The sequence below is a fragment of the Quercus robur genome, chromosome 9 (genome assembly GCF_932294415.1).
Source record: "Quercus robur chromosome 9, dhQueRobu3.1, whole genome shotgun sequence".
Lineage (NCBI taxonomy): Eukaryota > Viridiplantae > Streptophyta > Magnoliopsida > Fagales > Fagaceae > Quercus > Quercus robur.
The window spans coordinates 13,414,452-13,442,156 of record NC_065542.1 but is presented as its reverse complement, the minus strand read 5'-3'; the positions used below and the strand labels follow the sequence as shown (position 1 = coordinate 13,442,156).

The 27,705-nt window shown below is 33.3% G+C and overlaps 3 protein-coding genes across 7 annotated transcripts; all 3 read left to right on the top strand.

Annotated features, from left to right (window-relative positions):
* The first annotated feature begins 3,107 nt into the window (after positions 1-3,107).
* Positions 3,108-6,249, top strand: LOC126698311 (probable receptor-like protein kinase At5g24010). Its single transcript, XM_050395454.1, has one exon. The coding sequence runs from the start codon at positions 3,251-3,253 to the stop codon at positions 5,759-5,761; it is 2,511 nt and encodes an 836-aa protein (XP_050251411.1). The 5' UTR covers positions 3,108-3,250; the 3' UTR covers positions 5,762-6,249.
* Positions 6,250-9,403: 3,154 nt separating this feature from the next.
* Positions 9,404-11,678, top strand: LOC126699691 (cysteine-rich receptor-like protein kinase 3). 5 transcript variants are annotated; one of them, XR_007646865.1, is made up of 4 exons: positions 9,432-9,638; positions 9,936-10,019; positions 10,106-10,320; positions 11,177-11,678. XR_007646865.1 is itself a non-coding variant. In XM_050397640.1 (2 exons), the coding sequence occupies exons 1-2, from the start codon at positions 9,621-9,623 to the stop codon at positions 11,504-11,506; spliced, it is 348 nt and encodes a 115-aa protein (XP_050253597.1). In that variant the 5' UTR covers positions 9,545-9,620; the 3' UTR covers positions 11,507-11,678. The 5 variants fall into 5 exon arrangements, 1 of the variants encoding a protein (XP_050253597.1); XR_007646864.1 differs by having other exon boundaries at positions 9,539-9,638; positions 11,196-11,678; XR_007646867.1 differs by lacking the exon at positions 10,106-10,320 and having other exon boundaries at positions 9,404-9,638; positions 11,196-11,678.
* Positions 11,679-21,057: 9,379 nt separating this feature from the next.
* On the top strand, positions 21,058-26,384 carry LOC126698606 (uncharacterized). The gene is made up of 4 exons (XM_050395954.1): positions 21,058-21,564; positions 23,034-23,295; positions 24,997-25,064; positions 25,730-26,384. Exons 1-4 carry the CDS (start codon positions 21,415-21,417, stop codon positions 26,021-26,023), a joined length of 774 nt encoding a protein of 257 aa, XP_050251911.1. The 5' UTR covers positions 21,058-21,414; the 3' UTR covers positions 26,024-26,384.
* Positions 26,385-27,705: the final 1,321 nt, after the last annotated feature.

The window sequence follows — 27,705 nt, the reverse complement described above, 5'->3', positions numbered from 1 at the left end:
CTAGGCGACGTCGTTTTATGATTTTATACTCCCTCTGCAGTTATTAACTTATTATCTTATACTAAATTTTTTTACTATATTCCCTCACAATAAATTTGGGAAATTATTTTTCTTTAAAAAAAAAAACTAAAAATGTTATAACTTCTTACACAAAACCATGAAGAAAAAACAGAAAGCACCATGATATCATGCTATTTCAAATTACCTATAAGAAAAATAAAATGTTACGTCTCGTTTGATAAGTTTTGTTTTGCTCTATCTCGTGTGAATATTTTTTCGCTCTCGAGAGATGAGGGGTAGGGATAGGTATAGATTTTGTTGGTCTTGCCCTGTGTCACCCAATCATGTCATGGATGTATGTTTATATATATTTTTATGATCAAAATATACTTTTGGTTCCTAGGGGTGTACAAAAGATTAGACTAGTTGAATAATTGCATCGAAACCTACCAAAAGTAATTGCCACAAGCACTCATTGGACTACTAATCATGGTGGAGGCGCATTGCAATAAGTGGCCATGTTTTTAGAAAATTGCAATACACCACACCTATTATTATTACTATTATTATTATTTACTATCATTTAGGCTACCCCAAACAAGCCCTAAACCGAAAAAGAAAAGCCCAACCCAACTAAGATTTAACAAACCCAATCACACCATTAAAACAGCACCGAATCGATTCAATCACCAACCCCATTTAGATGCAGTGCGGAGAGGGATTTAGGAAAATTGCACATTTCAAAAAGTATTCAATTGATAATGAATTTGAGCTCAACTCGTGTTTAAAATAAAATTATTTAAACAAATTTAAAATTATAATACTTAATCCAATTCGGCATGTTTATAATCCTAGCCCTAACTATTAGGAACACACCAATAATATAGTAACAGTATGAAGTATGAACAAAATGGAAGTGGAGGTAGGTTTGTAGATCATAGATCGTAGTGGTAGGCATATACATGAGGTCCCAATGACGCGTTATATTGAAGATGGATGTGAAATTGTCGCACTACACTGAGGATATTGTTATGGAGCTCAATTTCTTTATTTTGTTTTTTTTTTTTTTTTTTTTTTGAAGAGTTATTTTGTCATTTCATTATTCGTATTATGGGGAGTTTGATCTCATCTTCATGTATAGGTGTCAACTTATGTATTTCAACTTTCACTTGAAAATGACGCCCACCCGCCAACTCAATTAAATTTCAACAAATAGCCACCACCACAATAAAAATGCCAAAATACTGTGACGTGGTCCTAAACAGCTTTTCAAGCATGTGAGAGAGAGACTATCAAAACAAAAATAAATAAATAAATGAACAAAAACAAAAACAAAAAAAAGCATGTGAGAGAGGAAACTTTGAAGGATATATGTTTATAATTTCAGTTTACAACTATAAAGGTTATGTATTTTTATAGTTGTACTCTGGTTATGTAATGTATTATAAATTCGGTTTAAAACATTATTATTATTATTTTTGTGTATGTTCTAATAAATATTACTGTTTACTCAAAAAAAAACTTTGAAACCTATTAAAAAAACTTTGAAGATTTTAAAAAAAAAAATACAATAAAATTCAAATGACCAATTGAGCTAATTGAAATTCATAGAAAAAGTTTGTTATTAATTTCGTTATTCTGGTAACTGCCAAAAACATAACAACTAAATTGTCTCTACAGACTGCCATTTTGATTAGTATTCTCTTGATAATTGTTTATTTTCAGTAACTTATTTGTATAATGTGAGATTAAAATGCTAAAAGTTATCTCATTTTCAAAAAAAACTGAAAATTATACTATTTGAAATAAAAATCAGACATAAAGTATTGTAAGATCTACAAATCAGTACATAAAATAAGCAAAACAAGCAAAAAGTGAACTTATAACCACTTCCCATGACAGACTTATAAAAACATATTTCAATCAATATTGTTCTTATTTTCCCTTTACTCTGACCAAATAAGGAACAAAAATTATATACTGCTTTTCTCTAACAATATTTTATGTTTTAACCCCAAGGAAAATTTTGAATTAGCTATCAAGCATTGCCTCTTCCCACACTGCTAAAAGTTTTATGCTTCATGATGAGATGCTCTTCTCTATCAGTGTACTCTTCCCAGTTCCCACACTGGCATGAGCGCAGAGCTATCAAGCATGAAGCATCACATGGATCCATTTACAATAAGTGAAGATGATCTGTTTCACATTCCCCACCCCACCTTTTTGCTTGATTCCATTTTTTTTTGTCTCACATTTTACTAGATAAACAAATAAACTATTTTTTTAAAATAATTAAATTTATTTCTTTTTGCCTCTCTTTTCACCAAATAAGCTACCAAAAATTATGGAATGCCAAACTCTCAAATATGGTCTTTTTATTTTTTATTTTTTATTTTTTTTAAGCCACGAGTATGGTCAGATCATTAAAACAAACTACATTTATCTCATGAAATGTGATCTTTAGAACATACTAAAAACTTGGTCTTAAAATGTAAACAAAAATAGTCAGATCCTTTCATTCCATATTTCTTCTAATTAATTATTAAAAATAGGAAGAAAAAAATAGTAAATAACTCTCTCATTTTTTTTTTTAAGTTTAAAAAGAGGTGATTAATAGATAATCTTATTCTTAATTTTTAAAAAATTAAATCATACTCGAGTCTTAAATATAAGACTTGCCATTCTAAATAAGAGACACTTGTATCTTATAATGTCTTAAAATAATAATAATAATAAATAAACAAAATAAAGCTACTCAATTTTTCAAATACACTTCCAATAGATTCTCTATCCCATTTCCTATCTCATTTAAGTATTATTTCTTCATTCATTATTTATTCTTTTTTTAACAACTACACATATTTCAACATTTTTTTATTCAACACCTAATTATTATAATAGAAAAAAAAACATTTAAAAAGTAAACAGTAACTCATCAAGCCAAAAAAAAATCTAAAAACAGAGAGTCTATTGGAGAGTATTTTTTGGATTTCACTCTCTAATTTTTGGTTTACATATACCAAAGGAGATGCTTTAAAAACACGCACAACATTCCCCCACCAAAATCAAAACGAACGGTACAAAGTCATTGAATTTTATTAATGCTAGACAACTAGAAAGCAGCACTAGCTTCTCTCTTTCTCAAGTCCCAAGTTCATTCACACACGCTATCAGTATCACTTCCATTAGTGCCAAATCTTGAACCCCTACAAGCATCCTCAAAGAACATCCTAATTCCTAACATAGTAACATGGTGATCAAAAACCTTTACTACTTCCTTTCTTTAATTCTTGTCTCTCTTGTCTCCTTCTCAACCTCTTTCACTCCCTTAGACAACTACCTCCTCAACTGTGGCTCAACTACCAACACTTCCCTCTATAACCGTCCCTTTCTCGCAGATTCAACCAAGCCCGGTTCGGATTTTCTCACAGCAGACCGTTCCATTCCACTCAAGAACCGAAACCCACCTCCAAATTCATCTAATTTGTACCATACAGCTAGAGTTTTCACCACCAGTTCAGCTTACAAGTTCAACATCAAGGGAAATGGGACTTATTTGGTACGTTTGCATTTCTCACCCTTTGTAGCTCAAGGTTTTAATCTTACTTCTGCAAAGTTTAGTGTTTTGGTTAATGGGGTTTTGCTTCTGATAAGCTCACATTTGGATTATAGTAAGGATAATAATAACACTGTCCTTAAAGAGTATATATTAGAAGTAGATGGAAATATGGTTGATGTTGTGTTCACTCCTGTAAATGGTTCGAGTTTCGGGTTTGTCAATGCAATAGAAGTTTTTTCAGCTCCTAAAGACTTTATAACTGATGTGGGAATTAGGTTAATTAGTGCTGTTGGAAGTACAGATTTCAAGAAACTTTCATCACAGGTTTTAGAGACTATGCACAGGATTAATGTTGGAGGTCCAAAATTGACACCTTTTAATGATACCCTATGGAGAACTTGGATCCCTGATGATGATTATCTTGCTTTGAAATCCGCTGCAAAGCATGTGAGCACCACTCACCCGCCGAATTATCAGCCTGGAGGTGCAAGTCAAGAGATTGGGCCTGATGCTGTGTATATGACTGCCCAAGAAATGAATAGGGATAACACAAATTTGGATTCGGGGTTTAACATCACTTGGAATTTTCCAGTGTCTTCAGGTGGTGCTCAATACTTGGTTCGATTGCATTTCTGTGATATTGTTAGTCGTGCACTTAACTTGCTGTACTTCAATGTATATCTCAATGGGTACCTTGCTTATGAGGATCTTGATTTGTCAGTACTTACGACCCATGTGCTTGCATCTCCGATCTATGTGGATTTTGTTGTGGATTCAGGTGATTCAGGGGTTGTGCAAGTAAGTGTAGGTCCTTCTGTTGTGAGTACTACTTCGAGAATGAATGCTATATTGAATGGGGCAGAAATTATGAAAATGGTGAATCTTGAGAGGTCATACATGGGCTCGAAGAAGACTATTTGGGTTCTTGTGGGTTCAATTGTTGGTGGCATTGTTGGTCTATGTGTAGTGGTAGTGTTACTTGCAGTGCTGCTTGCCATGAAATGCAGGAGGAAGAAACCAAAGCCAAGACGTGCAGAAAGTGCGGCTTGGACACCTTTACGTGTGTATGGAGGCAGTTCACACAGTAGAATGTCTAATGTGACAGCCTATGGATCTCCTGGACCAAATGGATATCTTGCATTGAGAATCCCTTTTGCTGATATTCAATCAGCAACAAACAATTTTGACCAGAATCTGATTATAGGTTCTGGTGGATTTGGAACGGTTTACAAAGGGGTTCTTAGAGACAATAGAAAGGTTGCAGTGAAGAGAGGTGTGCCAGGATCCAGGCAGGGCCTTCCAGAATTCCAGACTGAAATAACAGTTCTGTCCAAAATTCGTCACCGCCATCTTGTTTCTCTTGTTGGGTATTGTGAAGAACAGTCAGAAATGATATTAGTGTATGAATATATGGAAAAAGGGCCTTTGAAAAATCATTTGTATGGTTCAGGGATTCCACCTTTGTCCTGGAAGCAGCGTCTTCAAATATGCATTGGCTCAGCAAGAGGTCTTCACTACCTTCATACAGGTTCAGCACAAGGAGTCATCCATCGTGACATTAAATCAACCAATATTTTGCTTGATGAGAATTATGTGGCCAAGGTTGCTGACTTTGGTCTTTCAAAAGCTGGTCCATGTCTCAATGAAACCCATGTAAGTACTGGTGTAAAAGGTAGTTTTGGGTATCTCGATCCTGAGTATTTCCGGAGACAGCAGCTTACAGATAAGTCAGATGTTTATTCATTTGGGGTTGTGCTTTTTGAGGTTCTTTGTGCTAGACCTGCGGTTGACCCATTGCTTGCTAGGGAACAGGTGAATTTAGCTGAATGGGCAATGCAATGGTATAAGAAGGGCATGCTCGAGAAAATAATTGACCCTCATCTTGTTGGGAAGATTAAACCAAGCTCTTTGAAGAAATTTGGAGAAACAGCAGAGAAATGTTTAGCTGATTATGGTGTTGATAGGCCAACTATGGGTGATGTGTTATGGAATCTGGAATGTGCACTTCAGCTTCAGGAAACCAGACAGCAAAGAGAACCACATGAAGATGATAATATTGATGTGCCAGTGGTTCCGACACCTGGAATTGATCCTTGTGCTCCTTCTATTAACATAAGGACAGAGGGAGAAGATGGTGATCCAACTTCAGACATGTCTACAACCAAACTATTTTCCCAGTTGATAACTAATGAAGGCCGATAGCTTTAGTCTCCTCCAATTATAGTCCCTAAAATATAAGTGATCTCAAGGTATAGCTTATTTAATTGTTAGAACTTCCACTGAAAAACATATTATAGGTATCAATCTAAACTTCTAAAGTTCTTCTCGTACCACTTTTTCTCATATTTTCTTGTAAGTTGCAAGTGAATCTATATTTTATTTTGATTTTGTTAAGTCAAATCCATGAGAGGAATAGTTTAAAGGCTTCTTAATTTGACTTGGTGAAGTTATTTGAGTTTTCTTGATGTAGAAGAAAAGTTTGTTCCTTATCAAAGAAGTAATGTTATGTTCCTTGTCTCCCAAAAAAGGTGTTCATTGTCCACTCCGGAATGTTTTTTAAAGTTTATATATAGGAAGTATTCTAAAGGGTTTGGTGGAGTAACTTTGTGAAAGTTAGAAGATAAACCTACGTGTAATAAGAGAGTTGGAGGCCAAGCTTTGTCTAATATATTAGTGCACATTTGGGTGAACTGAGATTTGTGTTAAGTATGTGTTTGTAAGTTTATAAGAGTTTATATGTGGTTGTAATTCCTATATTTATAGTAGATTTATAGTTGGTATTGCCTATAGATGTAAGCATAGAACTTGTAAATTTTGTGTACCGTGATGTTTGTTATTTTACTATTTTGTGTCTTTTTTTCAATAGATTTTCTCATGGAATAAAATGGGTTTCTTTAGCTGTAGATTATTTGATCAGGGCCTTCAAGAAAATGTATTAGTTCTATATATAGTTGTTTTTTTTTTTTTTTTTTTTGAAAAGTATATATAGTTGTTGTCTCATTGTATACTGAATAGATACAGCAGCAGCAACTTATAATCTACTTCTTTTTCTATATAGAGAGTTACTTTTTTGCCATTAAATTGTTCTATATAAAGATGAACCCAAGCTCCCTTTATTTACCCTCTGGGTTGTTTTGACTGTAAATCATGCATGAGGGCATGGTTGGATATTGCACAGTAATAGATAGTAATCACTTATTCTAAATTGGTCGCCATTGCATTTGATGCCACTACTTTAAAATGGAGTCACAACTTAAATGGAACCATCACAACAATGGTGGAGACTTGAGTAATCCTATACATTAACAAGTCTAATCATTAGATTTTAAAAAAGCAAACTGAGTACTTTCCAGTGATATTTAAGACAAAGTGGTATGAGAGAGAGTAATTATAGATATTTAAGTGATATTTAAGACAAAGTGGTATGAGAGAGAGTAATTATAGATATGTAAGTGATATTTAAGACAAAGTGATGTGATATTTAAGACAAAGTGGTATGAGAGAGAGTAATTATAGATATGTAAGTGATATTTAAGACAAAATGATATGAGAGAGAGTAATTATAGATATTTAAGTGATATTTAAGACAAAGTGGTATGAGAGAGAGTTATTTATAATAAACAATACATTTCAACCATCAGTGTCATGGTCAAATCATCAACAAATACTATGTTGAGTTTTGTATTAAATGGAATAGTTGTGATAAACATACAAGTAATGCTATTTAAATTTAAAGAAATGATCAATCACAAGAACCCTGCATTTTCTCAAAACCGAAAATTCTTCAATTTTGTAACTTTGTATAGGAGACAGAGTTGCTCTTTCGGAGTTGTTAGAATAATTTTGCTCTGAGTCATGTCCTGGATATTAAAAGTTAAAACCATAAAAAGGTCAAAATTAACAGTATCAAATTGAATGTAATTTAGCCTAGACCTGTAGCTCAATTGGCACTTTTTGTTAGTGTTTAGGAAATTTTCAACAAAAATTTCTACCATTCGAATCATCTAAACCCAACTATATATATATATATGCTATGAAGGCATATTAAATTTATAGTTACAAAAATCAGGGGAAAACTGCTTATCCGGGCTCTTGTGAATTATAAGTATGCAAGAATTTTGTATGATTTTAACATTTTTAAGAGTCACTGGCCACTACTCACCCACTACCACTAGCAAACCCGTGCAAGCATCAATGCCTGAATGGGTAATCACCTGCCTACCTCTTTTTTATTCGAGAAGTCAATGCATGATCATCTAACATCTAGAGATTACTAGTGGATTAGTTCTCGAAGTTCCTAAAGTCATATTAATCAACTACATGGCCCACAGCATCTTTTGAGGAAAATGAGAAGGGTATATGAAAGGCTTATAGGTGTAAGCCCGAAGCCCACCTTAAAAAGATTTTACATCTACGAAGGCCTTCATCTATTCTCTCATGCCATATTTAAATTATTGTCTTCACAAGAAAAACTTGTGACATGATGGTATAACAGGTATAAAGACTAAGAATTGCATGTGTCATCATACATAGGAGAGGGGCAAGAAGGAGGAAAATGTATCTTATGAGACGGTTTTATGATACTTCATTCTTATGATAAGTGGGGCTGACATGTGTGGGATCCACATATATTGTGAGAGAAATGTCTAGTAAGACTGTCTCATAAGATAATTTTTCAGGAATGGAGAGAAAATGAAGGAGTAAGAAAAAATTAGTGCTTTATTTATTACAAACATATGCTGGAAGTTTTTGAACTTCCAGCAATTTTTGTTTTATTTGAACCAAATCTATGAAGAAAGAAGTAGGAGGATCAGATCCGCAACCTTAGTCCTCATTTATGGGCCAAACCATGGGGAAAGTCAACACTCCTTGGCACATCTAAGGCAATGATTAAGGGGAATGGATTTCCACAATACCACCTTATTGTGCTGAGAAAATCTAAAGTCTAAATAAGGAACACCAAGACCAAGTTTGATAGTGTAAGTTAAGATAATTCAGACTTACTAACACTAATGTAGTAACTGTGTTAGATTGGTATGAGTCGATTCTAAATGCAGGAGTTGTTCCAAACTACATTGCTCTTACTAAATCACATGAAAAAGGACACATGTGGTCAAATGATTATTTGGCTTTGGTCTTAGATTGCAGGAGTTTTTCCTCCTTTTTTTTTTAAATAGATATGAACGTTAGGTGGATGGTTACTAATGCTTTAATATGCACTAAATAATGCTTTAATATGAACTAAATTAAGTTACAAAAGAATTGATACGCATAATTATCTTGTGTAAAACCTTAAGAAGTACAAATTTTACACTACTTCAATTTTATTGCATGCATTTGATTCTTGCGTAACTTTTTGGAGCCTTATGCCTGTAAATAAACTAGTTTATTTATTTGCTTACAATAAGTGGAGGGATATTTGAATTCAGGTTTACCAAATGGTCATTCTCAACAACCAAAAAAAAAAAAGTTTACAAAATGGAGAGAATTTGGTTGTGTCAATGAATTACAAGACTCTAGACTCATAAATAATCTAACTTACCGTACCCTTTGTAGAAATCATGATGAAACTAATGGCTATTTATTCTTCGGTTGCTCTTTTGTTGAAAGAATAATGAAAGGACTACGTGACATGTATAAATCTGCCATTAAAATAAACAGGGATCGAACCTAACTCACTTATTCAATGGATGAATCAAAACCATATGTGCAAATGCGTATCATGAGTTGGTATGCAAATGAATGATGGCTGTTGTTGTCTATATAAGGAAGGAAAACAACCAGAAAGTACGATATTCAAACTCGATCATATTCATTTCTAGGACTGAGCAAGGACCCGGCCCACCCGAAAACCCGACCCGAACCGACAGGTATTGGCGGGTCTGAGAACATTCGGGTCGGGTTTTGGGTCTTAATTCCGGGTTATTTTCGGGTTCGGGTCGGTGTCGGGTCGGGTTTCGGGTCCTATAAATATACTAGTTTCAACCCGAATTTTTCTATTGAAAAAAAATCTATACTCTGTTGTTGTTCTCTCCGCCTCCCTCAGCTCTCCACCTCCCTCATGGCCTCAGTTATCTGTGTAAGACATCCTTCTCGTTTTGTGTTTGGTTTTAGATTTGGGATAGTGTTGTTGTGTTTGTGTGTCTGTGATAGTGTTGTTTGTTTGTGTGTGTGATAGTCTGAACCCGATTCAATAATGGGTTTATGTACTTATGGATGAGTTTAATCTGAGTGCCTTCAAGTTTCAATTTTTTTTTCATATATTCCATCTGGGTTTGTGGCTAAAGCCTTCAAGTTTCAATTTTTTTTTTTTTTTTTGGGTTTCTGGGTTTACTCTCTCTTCACTCATTATACACGGTATTGGATTTTCCTGCAGTTTTTTGTTCTCTCTTTGAACAAGAACAAAAACCCGGTTGGAGTTTTGTAGTTTCAAACCGCCAAATCTGTTATACAGTGCTAGGTACGTGTAGTTCTTGTTTTCTCTATGCTTTTCACTCCAATGGGTGTTCTGGGTTTTGCTAAAGATAATTTTTTTTTTTTTATCAGATCGGGTTTTTGGTTGTTGTTATGTGAGATTTGGGAGCTGGGTTTTGTGTAGGAGGTTGTTTGTGATGGTGGGTGTGGAATACCATTTGGATCTGAGAGAGATTTACTGAAAGAGAAAGGGAGAGTAATGGAAGGGAACTTTGTTATGGCTTTTCTTTCACTCTTCCTGATCTTCCTGCTTTCTCCATTATGCTTGATTTCAACTAACATGGAAGGTTTGTTTTGATATTCATAAATTTGCTCTTATTCTTTTAGTGTTTTTCTTTTGCTTTGATCTTTGTTTCTTAATTTCTGGATATGGGTTTTTTTTTTTTTTTTTTGGCAAACTAAGAAAAAAAAAAACTTTTTGTTTTTTGTGTTGGTAGTTGAAATGGGTATGTTTAAGTTAATTGAATTACTAATGTGATTATTGTATTTCTTAATAGTTTCCTTGTCTTTTGTTGATTGGCTACTGTTACTGTGTTTGCATTCAAAGTAATAATTTTGAGTAGATGGGTACTCAGCACAGCTTTTTTATGGTTATGGTCAAGAGTTTGAAAGTATGTCTTTTTGTGTTGAAAATATTATCTGGGTTTGTTTTGAATGTCCAAAACATTGATGGGTTTTGGTTATTTTGGCCTAATTTGTGATTGTGTTTGTGTAATTCTTGTTCTAATGCTTGATTTGATCGGTTTTGCCATCTGGGTATTTCGCTTTTTTGGTCCTTGGTATATAAAGATTGAAACATTCTTTAATGGGGCTTTGAATTTTGTTATTGGTGTTGAGTGTGAGAGATGGGGTTTTGCATTTATCAGTGCTTTTTACAGATCATGGGATTCATTGGTAAAAGTCATGGACTTTGTTCTGAATTCTGATATAGTTTTCATTGCTAGTTTTTGTATGTGGTCTCTATTTTTTATTATGTGCTTCAATTTAAGTGGTATTGTTTAGTTTATAGCAATTGTTTTTGTACTCTGTATTCAAACAAAACAGAAAAGGAACTGTTTTAGCCAATATACGTTTAGTGAAATAATTATCTTCATAGGTCTAAAATCTTGACAAAGCCTTTTTTTTTTTCCCATTTTTTAAAAGGTTTGGAATCTTTATGTAGTGGGTAGGCCATGTGAAGCAGTTGATCCAGAATTAGAGGCTCATTTTCAAGAAGTGGAAGCATCTCAATTACTTCAAATAGGTTTACTTTGTGTACAAGCATCTGCAGAACTGAGGCCATCAATGCCAGTAGTTGTGAAAATTCTAACTCATAGTCAAGACATTCCTCAACCAACACAGCCACCATTTCTTAATTCTAGCATTAGAGAAGCTAACCAAATTGTTCCACTTAGAGCTTATAATTTTCAGCTCGATTTGGACACCCAGACTTCAAGGAACAGCATGACAGAAAGCTTGATTGATCCTAGATGAACATTTATTTTATTCACTTTTTCATGGGAACCCATGTCACCAGGTGTTGCTTTTCAGTCAACATGCTTTGCACAGCCTAAGGACCAATTTGCAGAACAACATATTTTGTATTATTCTCCCAACATATTCTGCCTTTTATTGATATGTAAATTTCATTTTTTGTTGTTGCCAATTTGCTTAGGACAATACTAATCTAAAAACCCAGGAATGATTTTTTTTTTTTTTTTTTTTGATGAATGAGCAAATTCATTCAAAAGAAATGACCCACTTTAGGCTTAGGCAAGGATAAGAAAATCTAAACAGTCAAACAAAGTATTCAAGAGCTGAACTAGAGATGGGATGCCCCAATAGCAACCCTTACTTCCCGTTTAACAAGCAGCAGTAAAAAAAAAAAAAAAAACGGAGACCCGACCCGAGACCCGGAAAACCGACCCAATTACAAACCCGTTTTTTCGGTTCGGGTCGGGTTTCAGAAAGTTAAACTCGATTTCTATCGGGTCGGGTTTCGGGTCACAGTAAACCCGACCCGACCCGACCCAATATCAGTCCTATTCATTTCGTTAGTTAAGTGACTAGTGGCCCATTGGGTTGAACAAATTATCAGTTTTGGGTTGGGACCTTTTTTTTAGGTCTTATAAAAAAAATGGTTTCATTCATTTAATTGAACCGTATGACTACAATTTATATAATTGGGTCTGATGGTTCAATTTCATCAAAAATAAATATCAAAATACAAAAATAAATCAAACTAAAAAAATTAAAACGATACCCCCAAAATCCAAATTAAATCAAACTTGCTAATTTATATAATTTTAAAAAATATTAATAGTGCAAGTTGGGTTGTGTTAATTGGTTTAAAAATATCGCCAACCTGATCTAACTCAAGCTTTAAAAAAACTAGTCGCTAACACGTGCGATGCACGGAATAGTTAAACAAAATTTATACACATTCACTTTTATTGATACAATCATTTGAAAACAATTCTAACTAATACCCAAATGTAATAAACGCATTGACTTCCTATTTAAAGTAGCCTTCTAAAATACATGATTGGCTATACAAGTCTCATTGTTGTCATGCAAAGGATTTATAAACTATTAATCCCAAAAATATGGGCTTATGCTGTCATTAGAATTTACACATATTGTGCAACTAAGCCTTAATTTCTCAGCAATTGTTAAAAATATAAACTGCAAATATATAAATTAATAAAGACCAAGACTTGAAGGGGACTCATTAAACTTCAAATTAGAGTAGTAATATCACTTTCTCAATTTTTGCTCAGTTGTAAAAATAATATAAAGAAAATTCAAAACATGGAAAGAACATAAAAATTACAGTAATTAATTCCATTATCTTTCATGCTATACTTTGTAATTTTATGGAATTAAGTCAACTTAATTTAAGTAGTTGTAATGAAGTTGGCTTCTACCATTCTCTATTCTATAGCAATATGAACATATCAAATTTCTCAAACAATTACCGGTATTGTAGTAAAATGATTTATTATTGAAAATTAGAAACAATTAAGCTCAACCCTTAAAGATTTATCTCTTGTACTTGTATGATATGGGTATTTCCATTCAAAATTTAAAATAGATTATGGGTCTTACCTGAATGTTTTCCTTATGGTGAGGACAAATAAAATGAGAGAGGTGCTTCATGACCTTCAAAGCAAAAAATCTTTCTTCTAGTCAAATACAAAACTCATAAGAGGAGTAAGAGAGAAAGAAAATACTCAATGAAAAACCATAGCGAATGAAGAAAAGATTTCTGAGCTTCCAAAGATCCACACAAATTTCAGCCATAGATGCAACATGCCAAGTTAAGAAATATAAATATTGATCTACAGGTGCAATTTTTTAATAGACAATAGCAATTTCATGGACAATAGAAATTTTTTAATACTTATTGAGAAAAAAAGATAATTTGAGATTTTTCTTAATTTTTTTTTTTTTGGATAAATAATGTAAATTTTTTCCTAGATTAATTGAATTAGATCATGAACGAAAACCTTAGAAACCAATATTATACTTTCTTTTTTGCTTAAAATAAACAAATAAGCAAATAAATTTTTCGACCAAATAGAAAAACTATAACCTTGATCCTCCAACCAACCGCCCCTCCCCCTATTTTGAAATTCATGTCTGGAAAGAGAGAGTTTGCAGAATTTGTGGCTTATTTTCTAGTCAGATTTATTTGTTTAGATTCACAAATTTGCTCAATATCAAAATTTCAAAATTTGGGAGGATTGGATAATAACTTTCGAATTTTGAAGACCTTTATCTTAAAACATGCATCTGTACGACCCCTCACATCTAAGTCCATTTGGGCCTTAGGCCATGGATCAATAGTATGGCCTAGGGGCCAACCTCCGTTCTGCTCGGGATCCTGGCCCGAGCCCACAAAAGCTACTAGCCTAAGTTGGGTGTCGTTCAAATGCCTGAGAAGCGGACAGCGGATTCCAGCTCACATATTGCTCGGCAAGTCATCCCCGGACAATATGCAGATGTTCGGTTACATCGCCCTGTGTGTGTCCGACAGTGCCTTAGGAAACTTCACCGCCAAGCACATTTGCTGCAGTGGGAACCATTTCCAAAACCACTCACACCTAAACATCCACTTACAATTAACAATATTGGACCTCTCATTGCACTAGTTTAAAAGTAATGATAATCCCCCCACTAATAATTGGCTATAAATAGGAGAAGCTAAAGAATGGATGGGGGAATGGAATTTTGAGGAGAGAAAGAGAGAGAGAAAGAGAGTCTAAGAAAAAGAAACACAGAGAAAGAGAGAAAAGTGATTTTATTGAGTCTCTAAATCTAGAACGACCCAAAGTAGGATACCCAAACCCACCATACAAATAAGTTGTGAGCCCAAGCGGGGTTCAGCCCAATAACCTCATCTTTGGCGCGCACAGCATCAATTGTGACAGTTTATTTCTACAACAGAACATTGTGTTAATGTTTATGTCCACAAAACCAAATGATTGAAGTGTAATACTCAAAACTCAAATTATTATCAATAAACATAATGGTTCTAAAATATAAATATTTTTAAAAAGCTGCAAGCCACTATCATTGAACATAGCAAAAACGTAGTTACTACATGGATAAAGTGTACCTGCTAGCTTTCAAACACACATCAAACATGCAATACACAAATAGTGAGAGAGCTGATCTGATCTGTTCGCTAGTTTCCACTAGCTAGTCAATGAAGGCTAGAGCGGTCCGAGGAAATCTAGTCAAGGAAATCCAAGGCATGGCATTTCGGCGACAACACAATGGCTTTGTGATTGACCTTGAATCGCAATGGTGGCATGGAGCCGAGTCAGTTGGGTGCGTCAGGATTTAGGGAATGGCTTGGTTTTTGTTTTCGACTGTAATTGGCAATAGTAGCGTGAGAGGAGTAGCTTTTGAGAGAGGGGTAAGGTTGCTAGGGTTTTTGAGGTGGGAAGAGAGGAGTTATAACATGAGTCTTTCTCTCTTCTTTTTTGAATCCTTACGTGAGTCTTTTTTGTATTTTAATTTTAATGTGAATCTCTCTAATATTTTAGTCAAAAGAGTTTTTAATTTTTTAATTTTATTTATTGTGCTGATGTGGAAAATTGTGAGAGGTTCAAAAGCTTCGGTTATATATATATATATATATATATAGATGTTCTAAAAAAAAAAAGCTTAAAAAAAATTAGAACCCAACCCAATGTATCAACCCACAAACAAATTAACAACCCGAAAGGCTTGGTTTACAGGACTGCAACAACATTTGCTGAAAATTACAACAATCAACACCATCTATTTCGTCTTTCTCAGAGGGCCCTAGTTTAACTTGACATGTTTATATGCTTTATTAATTAAATCCGTTGGCTTTTGGGTGCAGCAATTCCAGTCTGGATGACAGAGAGGAAGTGGGAGAGAGTGGCCTGCCAATCTCCACTCAAGATGTGGGCTTAAGTCACTTACCAGTTCGAGAGTAGTGCTTAATACCGCACACAAAAATATATATATATATATATATATATATATATATAATATTTTTTACAACAGTTAAGTTGACAAGTTTGTACCAATTTTTGTTTAGACTACTGTTGACATTACTTTTTTACCTACTATTAACAATTTTTAATACTAGCAGGTGTCAAATTTTTGGAATCTTAAAACAACTCATTGTGTATGTCAAAACCGCTTAAGTTACAACTTTATTTAAAATTTCCTTCCCCACTTATAATAGTAACTTCTCTTTCCACCCCATCAATTTGTTAGCCAACTTCTCATTTAGATCCAAAAATGTATTATTTTTAGATATTTCCACAAACGAAGGTAGGCCAAGATACTTTTCATGTAAGTTGGCGAATAACTTGTGCCTCATCTTTAGATTTGAACTCCTTCCGAATGCCATCTAGGGTATTTTTGCTAGAGAATAAAGATGTATTTGTCCTGTTTAATTGTTGGCTAGAAACTTTGTCATACAAGCCAATCAATCTTAATTTGTAAAGAAGCACATTCCTCCAAAGATGCTTTACAAAAGATTAAGCTATCATCTGCCACCTAAAAAAAAAATGTGAGAAATACTAAAAACTAACATACTTGCAAATTACAAGACAACTTTTTTTGGTTTGAAACCAAATTCAGAGAGAAATAATACTTACACCATTGTAGACAAAGTATAGCATATCGAAGCGATTCAAAAAAAAAAAATCAATTCCTCTCAAAATTGAAGTGAAAATGGAAAAGGTGAAAATAAGCTTTGGCTAGCTCGCCCTGCCAAAGTTCTTGAATTGAATCGTTTCATTTTTTTACTTTTTAGTCTCATCAAAAGTGAGTGTTTGCAGTTTAGAGTTTAGACCAAGAGAGAAAGAGAAAGGAGCTAAGGTAGAATTAGGGTTAGGGTTAGGGTTAGGGTTAGAGTTCGAGTTCTTCGTGAAAGAAGAAAAAGAAGATGATGATGACGATAAAGATGAAGGTGGAGATGAGAGTGCATATATACAATGTGACGAAAAGTGGATCAGACAAGACTAGCAGCACCATTCTTCAGATTAACAAGATCTTCAAAGTGTGGAATTTTCCACAACGTTGTCCAAGTCTCTCTCTCTCTCTCTCTCTCTCTCTCTCTCTCTCTCTCTCTCTCTCTCTCTCTCTCTCTCTCTCTCTCTCTCTCTCTCTCTCAAGTGTATTATAGAGTTCTGTGATGACAGTTGAGATCTTGTGTTATGGTTTTGGTTCTTGGAATTTTTTACTTTGGTGAATATTTCTAGAGTGTTTTTTATTTTGTTATGTATGATTATTGCATAACATGTTAGATAAATCCACAAGTTCAATCTTTGTATATATGTATGCATGTATTGATATTGATTGATTTTGTAGTGATCTAGGGTTTTGCTTTGCTCGAGATATGCATAGGTGTGATTTTTCAAACCATGAGTTCAATTCAATACATATATAAGAAGGAGTTTTTGTTCATTGTTTTGGTATGTGTTTTTAATTAGTTCTTCGAAGTATGCATAATTAGAAAATGAATTTTTGCAATATGCAAATCTTGAAGTACTGCTAGCTTATACAGGGGCAGCTCCATGACCAACCCAGGGGGTTCAAATGAACCCCCTGACTTGGTCCCAAAAGAAAAATTATATATTTTTTTATTTATTTTTTTATCCCTACAATAAAAAATTTGAACACCCTTACCTTAATTTTTTTGTTAAGTCCAATTAAAATAAGCTTGAATATGATCCTTAGTTTTTCTCTGTGTCCAATCAAGTAGTTTAATAAGTGCTCTACACATTTCCAAGTCTAATAAATATTTTACTACTTACTCCAATTCAAAGAGAGTGACCAACCATACACTTCAAAAGCAAAACTTTATTATTAGAGTATTATTTTTCTTAGTTTCACGCTTACTCTATTCAATGTATGTAGTTAAATAATTAAATTTATCATGTCCCAATAGTTTAAGTTTTTGGGATAATCGGTAGTTTAACACTCTCAACCCTACTCCTGAGTGTGTTACTATTCTTATTTATTATTTTTTTTATTCAATTGATATAACTTAGAAATATAATAAGTTATTATTAATTTGTTAAAAATGTATGATTAGTTATTTAATTCTATTTGTTTATGCATCCAATGATTGTTGTCTTAAAGATCTTTAAACTGTTAAAAACTTTTTAGACTAATGTACAATATAATTGTATTATATATAACATGGAAGTTGTATATATCAAAAAAAAAAAAAAAAAAAAATTATTCATCTTATTTTTTACTCGCCTATCCCCCACCAACAAATTCCTAGTTCCGTCATTATTGACCCCTCTAGACAAAAGTTTTGAAGCTGCCACTGAGCTTATAGTCTTATATTTTGCTAAAATAAAGACATGAGGTTGATCTATAGCTTTGTCGTTGCCGAAACATTGGCCCTTTATTTAAGTATCGCCTTAATTAATAGCCAAATGGCTACATACTAATAAAAGAATATATAATTACTCTTATCCACAAACGTCAAGAAGATGCTTCTCACAGTTAAAAACTTGCTTTACAGCGCACTGATAAAGCCAAGAAAGCATGCAATTGAGTGAAGAAATTGGAGCTGCATACCTCTATTTGGCTGTGAAGGTATTGATAAGGACTTTGGCCTCTTATCTTATCCTGCATTGATGTTTCATGACTTTTCAAAAACAAAGTCTGAAGACCTGTTTACTGTCTTTTTGGATGTTCGTCCAATTTTTAATTGAGTTCCCCTTGGGCCCAGTTTTGCATGACGAAGTGCCATGCCAAAATCTTCAAAGTAAGAGTTTTTATTTTAAGTGGGTTGACAGCACAAACTAAAATAAAATTGATTTCTTGTCTTTAGGAATTTGAATAGTAATAAAATCAAAATATGAATCAAAATGAAAATTGGCCTGAAATATAAGGATAAAAAATGTATTTTCACAAAAAAAAAGAAAAAAAGAAAAAAAGAAGAAGGTACTTTTCTCCTTTTCTTTTAGTCTCAAAAGTCAAAACATCTCATGTCAATCTAATTCATTAAAATTGGTTAAAGAAAGTATCTAGTTTAGACAAGGCAGCGCCACCTTAAGGTAAGAGTGGTCCCACCCTGACCTGAATTTTTTTTCTATATATATATAATAATTTAAAAAATTTTAGTTGTCTACCCTTCAAAAAAAAAATTTGGAAACACCCTCAGTTTTTTTTTTTTTTTTTATGCCATCAAAATTAAATTTTGCTCTATAATTTGTTTTACATTCAGTGGATGAATGATTGCTTGGTTGTGTACATTGAAAGAGATTTAGCTTATAGTATTGATAATGAGGCTATTATACAACGATTTCAAAATATGAAAACTTGTAAAAGACAATTGTAAACTATATGTATTGGTGTGCTTTTTTATTATTGTTGTTGTCAATATATGAATTTTTTTATTAGATTGTATAATTCACACTTCTTAAGGAATACCTTAAGAAAAATTTATAGAGTCGCCATTGAGCTTAGAACTTGCGCACACCATTAAATTCTTGGCAGAGCAGCTATCAAGTATCAACATAATCAAATATAATAGAAAATATTTTCAAGATAAATAAAATAAAATAATATTTTTTATGAGTTTCAGTTAGTTTACTAAGTAAAATTTCTTATGGTTGAATAAGTATCTAAGAACAATTATCACGAGTAAACGCATTAATTGAAACTTTTTTTTTGGAGATAATTACCATCACTCTATATATAGGGAAGTGACAATTAAGTTATTACACTCTTGGCGTTAATAGTTGAAACTTGAAACTTTATAAAAAGAAAAAAAAAATCAAATAATAAAAAAATTAAAATATAAACTTTGCCACTTTTTGGCTAAATAATTTAAACTTTGCTTAGCATATACATAGTACATTATTATTAGCTATCATGTGATGCCCACTTCTTCTGGGGAATTAGTATCATGATTCATGAACGAGGCAAAAATGCTTTCCCCACACACAGCTCACATGGAAATGTTTCCTTCCTCTTTTTTAGGCGGGCTAGTACTTTGATTTTATAAGGAAATTTTCGTCATTTCACTATTCTTCACAGCTGTATGTGTTTTTTACTCACATTATTATTAATGGTGTGCGTCACTTCGTGGGGGCCCTTTATCCAATTCAAAGTTAATCATGCTCAAACGGCTATTTCCGTAATTTCACTAGCTGGTCAATTTATATCCATGGGACCGTACCATTCCTTTTCTATATATTTTTTTGTTAAATTATAAAATATAAACTGTACTTTTTAATTTTTAATTTTTATTTTAAAAAAATTGGTGGATGGGAATTTAGGATACTCTTTTTCAACTTTGATCTGTGTTCCCATAAAATATATATATATATATATATATATATTAATGAATATGTTTAAAGGCACAACATATTATATATTTTTTCCCGCTTCTAAAGATGTTAGATTGTGGATAGTATATTGTAAAAATAATGTAAATAATGATCCCAATAAAAATTATGTTACGCTTAGAGATGGCAATTTAAACTTGTTTGGCGGGTACCATGCAACCTTGCCCTTAATAGAGTGGGGTTTACCGTTTACCCATGGATGGGGTTAACTCCTTCCTGAAATAAGGGTGGGTGGGAGGGGAAGGAATAGGAAACCTACCTTTTGTCATTGCTAGTTATACTCATCACAATTGACACAATTAAATCCACCAAAATAACATCATTTTGAAAAGTAAAATGTATTAAAATTATAGTTGAAGGAATTTATACAAAATTAAATACACATAAATTAAAGTGAAAAAAAGAGCTTAATAAGTACCTTTAGACAATTTGTTAATAGAAAAATTTAAGAAAGTTTTGATATTACTTTTATGAGAAATATAAAATGTTGTCAATCAATCAATTTTTTCTTTTCTCATTAATTTTTTTTTAAAATATTTCATAAAGCAATATTTAGAGAACTCACATTAGTTAGTGTATAATAAAATAATGTGTAAAATTTACATAATTTTACTTAAAAATGGCCCACATAAGTCCGTACATAATTACGAGTTTGCTACTATAACTATATAAATTTATATTAATACTATTCATTTTGCATTTATTTATTTATTTTTTTTAATGTATTTGAGTATGAAGGAAAATAGTGAAGGGTGGTTATCATTGTGTGAAAAAAAAAAAAAGAGAAATAATTAAAAAAATTAATATTTTAATGAAATGTGTAGTGTGAAATAGATAATATAATATGATTTTTTTTTTTTGATAACTATGATATGAGGTGTTTTGAAAAGTGAGTGTGTAAAATATAAAAAATAGGTTCTTATATTAAAATAGACAGAAATTTTTGCATAAGTTAATACAAATCCTCATTGGCATGCATTAATTTTTTTTTCTTAATAACAAATTTTTTTTTTTTTTTTTTGAGAAGGTAATAACAAATTAGGTTTTGACAGTTAAAAAGTAGTAGATTAAAAACAAGTCAAAATTAGAGGGAATTACATATTTTTCCTACCAACAGTAACTGAAAAAGGGGGTTTTTAGTTCATCAAAAAAAGAAAAAGGAATTTTTTAAAACTAAACATACCTGCAAATAACAGCACAACTTTTTTCTGTTTTTGAAAGTTAGGCCAAAATTCAGAGTGAAAAAAAATTGCTCACACCATTGTAGACAGAGTTTAGCATATCGAGGCGATTCCAAAAAAAAAAAAAAAAAAAATCAATTCCTCTGAAAAGAAATTGAAAGCGGAAATGGAAAAAGTGTTAATAAGCTCTGGCTCGCACTGACAGAGTTCTTGAATTGAATCATTTCATTTCATAAAAAAGCTAGTGTTTAGAGTTTAGAGAGAGAGAGAGAGAGAGAAAAGGAGCTAAGGTTTAGAATTAGGGTTAGGGGTAGGGTTAGAGTTCGAGTTCTTCGTGAAGAAGAAGACGAAGAAGAAGATGATGATGACGATGGAGGTGGAGGTGAGATTGCATGTGTACGATGTGACGAATAGTGGATCGGACAAGACCAACAGCACCATTCTTCAGATCAACAAGATCTTCAAGGACGGTATTGGCCTTGGTGGCATTTTCCACAGCGCTGTCCAGGTCTCTCTCTCTCTCTCTCTCTCTGATGGAGTTCTGTAATGGCAGATGAGATCTTGGGTTATAGTTTTGGTTCTTGGAATTTTTTTCTTTAATTTTGTTGTGTATGATAGTTCAATCTCTGTATGTATGTATATTGATTGATTTTGCAGTGATCTAGGGTTTTGCTATGCGTAGGTGTGAATTTTCAAACCATGAGTTCAATTCAATACTTGAGGAGTTTTTGTTCATTGTTTTGGTATGTGTTTGAGTATGCTTAGTTAGTTCATTGGAGTTTGCGTAATTAGAAAAAAAGGAATTTATGCAATATGCAAATCTTGAAGAACAGCTATCTTTATAGTTTGGTATTTTGCTAAAATATAAAGATGTGAGGTTGATATAGATTGTTTGGTGATAAAGAATAATGTTTTCGCTGAACAAATGTCGGCTTATGATTCCAGAAACAATGATTTGGCACATTGGATGGTGCTTTTGCCATCTATAGTCATTGCAATCAGTATAGCTCCGGTGTTACTGATGCATCGGCCCTTTATGTAACCAAATGGCTACATACTAAAAGAACATAGAATTGCTCTTATCCACAAACGTGTGCTTAAAGTACCACGGTAAAGCGTCAAGATGATGTCAAAAACTTGCTTTATAATCAGCACACTGATAAAACCAAGAAAGCATGCAATTGAGTGAAGAAATGCAGCTGCTGACCTCTATTTGGTTGTGAAGTTATTGATAAGGCCTTCGGCTCTTATCGTACATCATGTTCCATGAATCTTCAAAAGCAAAGACTGAGGACATATTTACTATCTTTTTGGATGTTTGTACAAATTTTAAGTTCCCCATAGGCCTAGTTTTGCATGACAAAGTGCTATGCAATATGTCAAAACTAACCTGTAAGTGAGACCCAATAGGAAGCTTGGCCTTGATTGCTGAGAAAAACTTAGTTTTTATCAAATCATTTCTTTATTTAGATGAAAATCCCGAATTTTCTTTGTTAATCCAAAAGCGTTATTTAAATCGCAAACTCTATATTGAGCATATGTTTTTCAACAGTAAATACTGTTTCTATTACTCTCTTTTTTTTTTTTTGGGGGGGGGGGGTGGGGGTGGGGATAAGTGTGGGAGGTTAACCATTCGAGGCTCTGAAGATTATTGGTTATACCTTACTGAGTTTGTAATGCCGTCATTGTGTGTATCTCAAATCTTTCTTATTTTCCCCCCATTTCTTTGGTTTTCAGTATTTGTATGTTATTTTTTGATAATTTGATATTTACAATGGGGGAGGGGGGATTTGAACCTTGGATATCTCCATTGGAAACACTAGGAGATACCAGTTGAGCTTCTTGGCTTGAGTATTAGTATGTTATTATCATATGTATTCACAGATATTCTTAAATGTTTTTGTTTTTCTGGTTCCGAATTATGATGACAAGAAATTCTTGTAGAGGTAATTGGATCCTTTATGCTGTATGTAACAGGTTTATGGAGATGATGAATGGTCATTTGGGTTCTGTGAACAAGGAACTGGAGTTTTCAGCTGCCCTTCCCAGAAAAATCCAATGTATACATATCGTGAATGCATTGTTCTTGGAAAAACAAACTGTTCAATATTAAAGGTAAATCAGATCTTGAGGGAACTTAGTAGAGAATGGCCTGGAAATTCATATGACTTGTTGGCAAAAAACTGCAATCACTTTTGTGATGAGTTTTGTGATAAGCTTGGAGTGCAGAAGCTTCCAGGTAAAGTTCAGCTAGGATTTTTTTTTTTTTTTTTTTTTTTTTTGATAGGTAAAGTTCAGCTAGGATTAAATTTTCTGTTATGTGTTTTCATTTTTAAATGTGTATTTGTGCAACTCAGGATTGCTTGGCTAATAGTACATTTGACTTTTATCTACTGTTTGAAATATTAAGAGCAGTGTATTATCCCTTTTTAATGCAAATGCTGAATGCACAATTTTATGGTGCATCAAAATGTTATTGCAAATGGAAGATTTACATAGTGTGTGTTGACAACCTCCTTTTATTCGGTGACTTACTATATTGATACTTTTATTTTTTGACAAATAACTTTCTATATTGATACATGTCTTGCCTGTTCTTTTTTAATTGATCCTGGTTAGCATGGGTGGAAGAACACCAAGATATACATATGCCTTGATTGCTTGCATTTGGCTTGACTATTGAGAATTAGAATTTTCCCGAAGACCACCTGCAGTAGGGTGTTTTGTGAACATCTAGAGCCATCTTCCTTTTTTTTCTCTTTCCTCATTTGTGAAAACACCATCCCTTATTGCTCATTTTTGTCATTGAATTATGATTTGTCTCCTACTATTGATTGCATTCTTGTTGAACCACCTCACAAGAATCCTATAGTCAATCACAGAAATAGTCCTCATTACAACTCTTATGATTAAGAAACAGATATGGAGTATTTTGGACCTACTGTATAAAAATCAACTATTTTAGATCCCATGTACTATTGCTGATGTATTGGAGAAATACATAACTCTTGTTTATTTATTAGCATACCACTTGTGAGTTTCTTGGACTACAAGAACCTAAAATTGGTCAAAACTTGATAATTAAATGATGCAGGACAGAAAGCAATAGTGGGCTTTGATACTAAATATGATGCAGGGTTTTAAGAATTCAACACTAGATCAAGATTCTTGTTAAGCTTTTGAAGGCTTCTGAGTTGGGGTTTGATGTTTAACAATTATAGGGATCGTTAGGCTAGGAGGAAAAATAGAATCTTAAAAGGAATGTGATGGTTGTTTGTTATTAAAACAGTGATGGAAGAAGAAGAAGAAAAGATTAAACACAGGAAATCAAACTCTCAAGGTTTTACACAAAGCTGTCTGGATTTTATAGGAATTCCTTCTCTTCAATTCACATATTACATGAAAGTCTTTAAGTAGGCTACTCAATTCATGTCATGTCCACATTTTGCAGCAAATCATTTTATATCTTAGAAAAATTCTCATTTGATTTTATTACTCATCTTTCAATCTGATTGCTTTAATATACATTGATATTTTAGCATGCATGTGCATTGAACCATTGCTTTTAAAATGTGTGTGTGTTGGCATTTGTGTGTTTGCATTACTTTAGATCCACTAAAATTGCTTTGTTAGACAATTTGCTACGTGACAGACTTGACATGAAGAAACCAATTATCTGCATTGATAATGAATTTGTTGGTCATCTATTCTTTTGGTCTTTTCTTTTAAGAAAGAAGGAGAAGGGAGCTCGAGGAATATGAGAAGGCTAAATAGCTTTATTAGAGAAGTTAGTTGGGTTATGAATTTATCACCTGAGTGCTTCTTCTTCTTCTTCTTCTTCTTCTTTTTCCCCCTGTGGGTGCCTTTTGTATTTGAAAAGAGAACAATTACTTTTTGCATATTAACATGAAGTGCATATTCTTACATCTACTTTTGACAGGTTGGGTTAATCGTTTTGCCAATGCTGGTGATGCTGCCATGGAAGTTGCTGGAAATACGGCACTGCGGGTGAGAAGCTTGTATTCATTTTGTTATTGTCAGAGTCTGCTGAAATAATTTGTTATCTCTGCATCATTTATGCTGGTTGATGGGCACTTGATTAAATTGCTATGGTTCCTTTATAAATACAAATGGTACTTATATTTTCACATGTGCAAACTATTTGTGGGCATGAGTTATTCAGTTCAGGCTTTGTGGACCTATTGTGGACCTATCAATTTATGTATGTGGTACATTGTGGACTATGTATGTGCAAACTATTATGTATTGTGGACCTCTAGATTTTAATTGGCCACATGGGTATTGTATTTGTTATTATACTAAATAAATTCTCCGTTGTTATTTAAAAATGTAGTGGATATCTCATTGTTAATGTGCTTAGTGTGAAGTTTCCTACAACTTGATGCATGTACTGAACTTATATTTGGCATGCTCCAATGGAGCAATTTCAAAATGGCATGGTAATGTGGATAAATAATCAGATGGAACATAACCATTTAAGAAACAAATTTGAATCTTTATATTTTCATTTTGGATTAAATTTACAACTGTTTTTTTCCCAGTTTCATTGCTTGTTTATAAGTAGTGGGTACTGCAGGTTGGGGTCTGTCTTAGATTCTGGTCCTTAAGAAAAGAAGGTTCATTAGTTCTGATAATTTTCTGGGTTATTGCAGTTGAGACAAGCCAAGACAGAAATTGTATCGGCAAGCAAAGTGGCCTACCAGTTTATTGTGAGAGTTGCTAACAATACCACAAGTGCTCCTGACTCTGAGTCACCGGAAAATTCAAGCAGAGGCACTTCTTCTAGATTTCGAGGTACTTGGTTTAAAAACCTCATCACAGATGGTGCTAAACCATCTAGTAGCTCTGAAATTGAGAATCAGGATGAGGGTGCAAGTCGGTTGCAACAGCAACATGATGATAAATCACCTCTTTGGCAAAATTCACAGTCACGGTATGACATGTGAGGGGTATATTCCAAAGTCATCTTTGTTGTGTAACTACTACGTGTAGTTGGCGAAGGCCATTGACATTTATTCATTCTGTATCAATGTAAAATTTCCATTTGTTGATCAACTACATTCTGCCCAGTGATGCCCCCGAAGGACTAAAGCACAGAAGACTGTCCATCTTATAGCGTTTTTCACCATATATGGCAGGATGAATTGATTTCCACGCATTCTTGAAGCTCTCGTATGGTGGTTGGGGCAAGGTTCTGTGTAGTATGCTGTTTGTAAGTCTGCAATTAGATATTTAGATGTAGACCTATTTGTATGGATATAATCTTTCTAATTCAATTTGTTTCTTGGCTTATGCATGCCCATTTAAGTTCATAGACTCTTGCTTGCATCAGATGTATGTGGTTATCAGCATCGACTTTACACGCATATATCATGTGCCAGAGTGGCAGATTAAGAAATCTCTGTTATGGAATTTAATATTTGAAGAACCAAGTCTTCGGTTGTACTGGGAAGTGGCTCTTGAGTCTTGGATCAGATGGCTGTAGTCTGTAGGAAAAAGAATAATGTAATGTGGCCTTGGTCAAGAATGAAATTACTACACTACAGCACTGAACATGGATACCCGAGTAATCTCTATTTTCGAGTGTCCAAGGTCGTTCTGGCTACATATGCAATTGACACAAGCTTTGCGACTATTGAGCGTTTTCTCAACCCTGCTTATAGAAAATTGAATTCTATGAGTTTTCGTTTTGCAATCCTTCATGTTTAATCTCTAGTTTCAAGGGTCCCCAGCATCGGTAGATGCCAATGCTTCCCTTGACGCAATGGGAGTAAATATGTACCTTAATTTTTGTTCCACAGCTTAGCCTGAGCGAATATGTAATTATGTACTCACTGATTTTAGTTTATGCAGAAACAAATCAAATCAAAGAAGAAGAAAGAAGAAATGAATGACGTAAATCCTCTAAAAAATAATCCAATGGTCCCGGAAAGTTTTTTATTTTTTTAATAATAAAAAGTAGTCGTATTGTATAGCAGATGGTCCAGATCAGTGGCTCTACATTCCTCACATGCTTCTCTCATCCAATCAGTTAGCATGAACCTTAAAGGTTAACCAACCCATATCTTCCCGCACATGGTTTGAAAGGGAGTAAAGAGGTGGTCCAGCCAGTCGCTTTAAACGGCATAAGATAAGAGAAGAAAACACACTCATAATTTTTGTCCCGGCATACGTTCGCCACAAGGCGGGCCATTCCTCTCTTTAAACATTGAAGAGAAAATTTGTGCCTTTCTTAAAAAAAATAGTTAAATATAAATACTAAAAATTACTTATTTATTAAAAAAGTAACAGAAAATATTTCTTCGGATAGAATAGAAGGCACGAAAAGGATATATATATATATGACAAACTCTAACTAATTTGTTAAGGATGATCTATTGCCGACCCCAATAGTCAGGAGGATTAAGACTTCTTCTTGTTTTGAGTTAAATGTAATTAAATAATTAATCCCACTACATGATAGTGAAATAATAAACCCCACAAATCAATAAAGTACTTTTTTTTGGATATGGTATTTGTTAGTGTTTTACACAATCGTCACTAAACTATAAAAGTAATCCAGAAATTTTGGTACGGTAAATGAATGGAGGTGAAGGGGGAAAAAAGAAATTAGCACCAGAAATTGATC